The 6,624-nt window shown below is 49.8% G+C and overlaps 2 protein-coding genes across 2 annotated transcripts; one reads left to right on the top strand and one right to left on the bottom strand.

The window, feature by feature from the left end:
- Nucleotides 1-832: 832 nt before the first annotated feature.
- Nucleotides 833-1,081, bottom strand: CCR75_009113 (uncharacterized protein; the record flags this gene model as incomplete). The annotated part of the gene is made up of 1 exon (XM_067967158.1): nucleotides 833-1,081. One exon carries the CDS (start codon nucleotides 1,079-1,081, stop codon nucleotides 833-835), a length of 249 nt encoding a protein of 82 aa, XP_067815062.1.
- Nucleotides 1,082-2,448: 1,367 nt separating this feature from the next.
- On the top strand, nucleotides 2,449-2,928 carry CCR75_009112 (uncharacterized protein; the record flags this gene model as incomplete). Its single annotated transcript, XM_067967157.1, is given in 3 exon segments — nucleotides 2,449-2,529; nucleotides 2,546-2,686; nucleotides 2,728-2,928. 3 exon segments carry the CDS (start codon nucleotides 2,449-2,451, stop codon nucleotides 2,926-2,928), a joined length of 423 nt encoding a protein of 140 aa, XP_067815061.1.
- Nucleotides 2,929-6,624: the final 3,696 nt, after the last annotated feature.

Raw genomic sequence — 6,624 nt, 5'->3', positions numbered from 1 at the left:
TACCAGCCGCCGAACAACGAAGTGTTGCTTCAGGCGCGCTTCTTTGGAGCGCGACAGGCGAGGCGATCTCCGCAAGAGTATGTGAAGAGATGCGCTCGCTGTCGGCGACCATAACCATAGGTCCGATTCCAAAGAACATTAAGGTGCCCACGTTTATGAACGGACTACGACATGGCCCATCGCGACAGGCCTTTTTCAGAAAGGTGCCGTCGACGATGGAAGAGGTAATCCAAATTGCCTTAGTTGAGGAGCAATCCTACATCAGTGCCTCAGCGACAGCTTGGTATAAGCCGTCGGCCGAGAGGACAGATGCCACTCCCATGAAGTTGGGCAATGCAGACGGTGTCTGTTTTATATGCGGCAAGCGCGGCCATATGATGGCTGGGGCGAAGATGCCCAGCAAGAGGACTCCCTACTACGGGCCGTGATGAACTGCTGGCATGGCAGACACGCCTTGGGGTTATTGATGTGTGGCGGTCGACTCATCCCTCGTGTCGAGAGTTCACTGGTCCCGGGCGCCGAAATAGACTAGAGTACGGCTTTGTCTCGCCTGAGATTTTGGAGGACTACCACTTCTTTGTTTACCACGTCACGGTACTATTAACCACTACGCGGACATCTTCCAGTGGCTTTTACTCTTCAATCACCCCACCACCCTCAAAGGTCTAAGCTTCCTTGGAAATGCCCGACTTGGTTGCTTCGGTATCCTTTGGTTACCTCTGTCCTCAAGTGCACACTTGAGTCGATGTGTAGCTGACTTCGGGCAGGATATCGGGGTCCGTCGTTCTGGAACCGTCATCCCGCAGGGCGCTAGGGATGGAAATCCGCATATCTAGGGTTGTTGGTGGCCGAAAAAAATAAAAGGAGCCTGACGCGCCTTCACTGACATCACGATCAAATTTCTTCGCCGCACAACGAGCTGCAATACTTTCTCGATGAGCCTTGAGCGCATCTGTGCGCGACGGAGGAAATTCGCTGAAGAATCAGAACCTCCGGAGGCGTCAATCGAAGAAGCAGCATGAACCTCTTTTGTGAAGGCTAACTCTTCAGCACTGTCAGCATTCTTCAGTTCTTGGAACATAGTGCGGAGCAAAATGGCGTCGGCGCATTTGTGTTCGTGAAGGACGGCTTCAACATTTGTATCATTTTAAATGGCTGAATTACACAGGAAGTATTGGAGTACAATTTACCGTAGCACTCCAATGATATTCTTCCAACGCTATAAACATCTCCCTTCCAGCCTCGGGAGCTCCTTCGATTTCTCCGATAAACTACCTCCTCCATCCCTTCCCCTACCCGTTTCTTCTCGACGCACCGATGACGGCAAACGACTTCTATTGGGCCATTAAGACGTCTACAAACGGCAGATCCGGCGGCCTTGATGGCTTGCCTATTGAATATTACAAACTCTTACCACACCGGTGGGCCCAAGTTTTCGAACTGGTTTACGCGAATCAGCTTCACCAGGGTCTCATGACCAAAATTCAACGCCGTGCCTCGATCTCGCTACTCTTCAAAGAAATGGACCGCAGTGATCCGAGTAATTACAGGCCTATCATGTTGCTCAATCATGATGCCAAACTGGGACCGAAAATTTTGGCTCATCGCCTGCGCAACGTACTCCCCCATATTTTACGCGACGACCAAACAGGGTTCGTCTCGGGCCGTTCAATACACCACTCACTGTTACGGTTCCAGGATCCCCAACACTTCTGTTCCCCTCTAGGTCGGTCGCGTGCGGGCGCCATCCTTCTAGATTTCACAAAGGCCTTCGATAGTGTGCTCTGGTCAGCCCTTTCCATTGTACTTCGGCACATGGGATTCGGCAGCCACTTCCTGCATACCGTCAAGACATTTTATTGTTGTACACTTGTCACAGTACTTGTCAATGGTCGATCCAGTCATTTTATCGAGCTCGGCTGTGGGGTCCGCCAGGGTGACTCCTTGTCGCCGGCTCTATTTGTTCTGTTTATCAAATGATGCTTAATTATTTACGCGTCACTACTAAGGACCTTGGGGTTTCCGTCCCGACTGACCCGACTCCCCACCACTCGCTCCTGTTCGCCGATGACTTTACTGGCGTCCTGGATGATCTCACGAATGTTCCTCGCTTTATGCAGGCAGTCCAATACTATGCGGAAGCAGCTGGTCTGCAACTTTATGTATCCAAGACAGTTATCATATTATTCACGTCTTGCGAAGCTACCCTTCGAGGGCATCTCGAAGATCTCGGTTACATCGTTGTCGGACACACGGCTTTCACTACCTTGCTCGGTGTGTCCCAGAGTCCAAGTCTCCCGGTCAGTCGTCGTTATAGTCGCTTAATTCCTCTTATGGTCTCACCCGCTGCCAACTGTGGCGGTACCGTGCCCGTACTCTCAGAGGAAGGGCCGAAATTTTAAGGCTATCGTCCTCCCCTTACCATGGTACACGGCAGCTGTCTTTACAATGCCATCTTCCATCGCCTTTCAGATTTCCACCCTCTGTAAAACCTTCCCGTTTAAAAGGGCGATCTCATCATCGGATTCGGTGCGTTAACTTGCAGAGCCCTGGCTTTACTGGCCAACTTCAAGAGGGGGGGCTTGGTCTCCCGAACGTGACCTTCTTTGCCAAGACCCTCCAGCTTTGCTCCCTACGCGATGCAATCTCTGCTGCTGGGCAACCATCTCGGATATTTCGATGGTATGTACCAGTTTTTTTTATTTTCCTCGGTCTTATCCTCTGCAGGTTCAGGGTTTGACATCCTGTACTGCCCGGCTCCCCAGTCTCTTATGCCTCCTCCGCGATGGGCTGGGTTGGGTCGCTTCTGGTATACCACTTTACAAACCTGGCAACGTTTACGGGGCTCATCTCACAATACAACGGCTTCCTCAAGGTAGAGCTCGATGCACCTCTGGAGAAATTTTCGGTTCCGAGTTGGTGCTCTAGGCCGCCTGTTTAAAGATTCATCGTCGCTGGTTCTTCACCTCAGGGACATGGGATACGTTCGTCTTCGCGACTATCTAGCCCGTCATGGCCGCCTACCTTCTAGACAACTCTGCCTCGAGTTATTGGCGGGTATAGACTTCGCCAGTCCCCGTCTCCGTTCGTTGGCGGCATCTCATTTTCTGGCAAAACTTGAGTCCTGGGGTCTCACATCCCTCACCGTTCACCTAGGTCCCTCACTGCCCTCTCTTCTCGGTAGTGCTTTACTTGGCTGGACATTTCAAGGGGTTTGGTTCACGCGACTTAATAATCGCTGCCTCTATCGAATGCACCATGACCTGCCTTCTATTCACCTTTGGCCGCACTCTGCTAATAGACTTGTGGTGGCTCCCATTCGGGCGGCTCTTTGGAAACTTGAACTCTCGCTTGACCGATTCGTTCTTCTTATCTTGGCAGACCTCAAATATCGACTCCGGCATAATGCCCTCGGTGTCCGCAGAAAGCATGCATACCACACCTCAGACATCACATGTTCTCATGGATGTGCTGATGTTGAATGTACAAAACACTTGTTTTGGGATTGCACGATTGCGCGGGCAGTCTGGTCGACAGTCTTGACGGCAATCTCACCTCAGGGTCTTATAGAATAGAGAATCTGAGGTCACCCGATGGCTCGATTCAGAAGCTATCGGATGGCCTCGGATTCGCTATCTATAAGACCTTCACTTCACCGACGACGGCCTCCGATTTTCCACTCACCACAACTTAGTGGTATTTCTTAACGTCTTCTGCTGTGCAGCTTTATACCCACTGTGGTCACATCGGAACGACCGAATTTTTCAGAGCGTAGCATCTTCGGCGCCTACTCTGCTTAGTCGGGCCTCGGCTTACATTAAGGTTACCTTGGCCAGAATCGCTTCAGTTTCCTGGGACAATTCCCGCCTCGCCACTCTGTACAGCTCCCTCCTCTCGTAGGTGTGAGTGCTGTATGGTTGGTTTCGTTTTTCCTCGTTGGGCTTGATATCTATACTACTCTACTAACGCCCACGATTGACCATACCATCCGTCAGCTGGGTCGCTCTTCAACCTCTCGAATCTTTCTAGCAACATGGATATTGAGCGAAAGGGTATATTGATGTTTGCTCGACACAAGTTAAGCTAGTCTTACTGCAGATAATTGCCGGATTTCCCCGCAAACGTTTGCATGGCTCTTTTCGGCTTGTCAATTTTCCCAAATTCTTTTGTATCGAGATTCTATTTGGGCGTTTGGTGGTACAAGAATATCTTAACCACAATGCTGTTGCATTCTTTGCGCCTACTGGGAATCGCTGGTACAAATGTTTCAAACGTTTACAGATCATTTCAATTTCCTTTTTACTGATGGATTATCGTCATTTAGTCTTACTACTTGTATGGCCGCATATCGACAACCTAATTCTTCGCCGCTTCATCTGCGTCCTATCCGCGGGCTTCCTTCTTGAAACTCATCAAGTGCATTGCGACAATGTTGGCTCTACGGTGGGCTAGACACTGGCAGTGGAACCACAATGGTCCTATAGCCCTTCCCGTGTAGTCAACAGTTATCTCTTCACCAGTCCTGATGGCGACCTGCGAGATTATAAATACCACGACCCTCCGCAGTCGGCGCACCTCAACATATGTCGTGTTAAGCGTGCGGGAGTGAGAAATAAATCGAGATTTCTCACCTTCCTTCTCCGCGCTGCCTAAAACGGAGCACCCACCGGCATCCTTCTCCCGCAGACAGATCGTGTACGACCCCGCTGGGGGTACCGTATGCACATACGTTCCCCAGCATTGGCACACCACCCTTCGTTGCGCGATCGGCCGAGCAGCAAAAACGCCAATTACCTGACTTGTCACGCACAGGTTCAGGCGACAGGACCATAAATTATTCCGGCATCCCCTCGCCCCTACCGTACATGTGGTATCTTCACATACCTGATTCTCGCAAGCGTTCGGGCAATTGGTGATCTCGCAGCGACCAACACATCCGCACTTGTCTTCGTGTGCCCCATTGATATTGAATACTATGTTCAAGGGTTTATTTCATCTTTTCAAACTTCTCGACGTCGGTGGGCCACGCTACCTTCAGACGGACCGGGACGTTTTCGATCAGCCATTGTCTCGTCCCGACACTAGCATCTTCCTCGTCACTGTCGTCCAGGGTGAGGTCGATAACCTCGCCCAACTCTTCTTCGCCATCGCCAGCTAGGTCTTCATACTCGATATCGTCGCCGCTGTCGTTGTTGTCGTCGTTGTCGTCTTGTTTTCCTCTGCTTGCCTGGCAGCCCTGATGATTGAACATCCGCTTCGCTTCACCACCCTATGGTAGCCCCTTTCCGAGATTTCCGCTGCAAGCCAAGACGATTTTTTTGCTTTATAAGACCTTCACGACGACGGCCTCCGATTTTACACTCACCACAACTTAGTGGTATTCTTTAATGTCTTCCGCTGAGTGGCTTTATACCCACTGTGGTTACATCGGAACGAGCGAATTTTCCAGAGCGTAGCATCTTCGGCGCTTACTCTGCTTAGGCGAGCCCCGCTTACGTTAAGGTTACCTTGGCCAGAATCGCTTCTACCTATTTATGGATAAGAATTCAAAATATTACTATATAAAGTAATATCCTGCAAATATTATCTACCTTTTAGATAACATATTAATTCACAACCTATAATTGTAAATTTCAGGTAACGATACACCCCGTTACACTTGTACTGAAGCAGTACAAGTCGTAGTGCCCGTTACAATTGGTCTGCAAGGCCAATATCAAGTATTTGGCGCAGCTTCAGAGCATGTTTTATATGGAGGAATCAGATTTGGAATTTTCAAGTGGTAGCTGAACCCCGTCGAATTTTGATCGTCTTAAGGTTCACCATTAAGTATATTGTTTTTGTAGGCGGGCACGTCGTAATGCGGCCACGATCTACTTAGGCACAAACCCTAGCACAGCGAGGAAGCGGTTAAACCTGCTTCTCTTGCGTGCAGTGAGGTAGTTGTGGTGGGCGCGCAAGCGACCTCACCCAACACACTAAGAACTCTGGTAAAGTGTCGTCACGGGAGCGGTAATCCGTCTCCTCGTGCGCACTTACCAAGTAGGTAGTAATTTTCAGACTGATTTACATTTAATAGAATTAAATACAAATACCTATTTTTACCAATCAAAATGTTATCTCTATAGATATCGTTTAATATGTGTTGCGAGCGTATCTTTATAGATACCTCGCGTAACGGATGACGCTGGGCGTCATCCTTGCTAATGTGAATGCACCCATGTGCATCACATCCACAAGGGTTGGTCACAAATGTGCACCACACCCGAGTGTTGGGTCTAATTACTATTATTTAGTAATTGACCATCCCCTTAAGTACACCAAATGTACTTAAAGGGGACTGTGTAACATTAGGGCAACTTTAGCCCGTTACACCACCCCTCTCTTTAAGAACGAATTTACATTTTTAAATTCGACAAAGAGGAGAGAGGAACTGCGAGCAGCTTTACGCGCCGCTAGTTCACTCGATCACTCTAGCGCACGTGTTTCCATACACGGCGCCCAAGATGCCACCTAAAAGGGGCCACGTTGGTGGGTCGTCTGCGAAGACGCCCACTCAACCTCGCACTAAGCGCACGCGCCGCGTTAATTCGCCGGCCGCGTCTAATGCCTTAGTCGGAACGC

The sequence above is a fragment of the Bremia lactucae genome, linkage group LG1, assembly GCF_004359215.1.
Source record: "Bremia lactucae strain SF5 linkage group LG1, whole genome shotgun sequence".
Taxonomy (NCBI): Eukaryota; Oomycota; class Peronosporomycetes; order Peronosporales; family Peronosporaceae; genus Bremia; species Bremia lactucae.
Note: the sequence above shows the minus strand (reverse complement) of the source record. Positions and strands in the feature narration are given on the sequence as shown.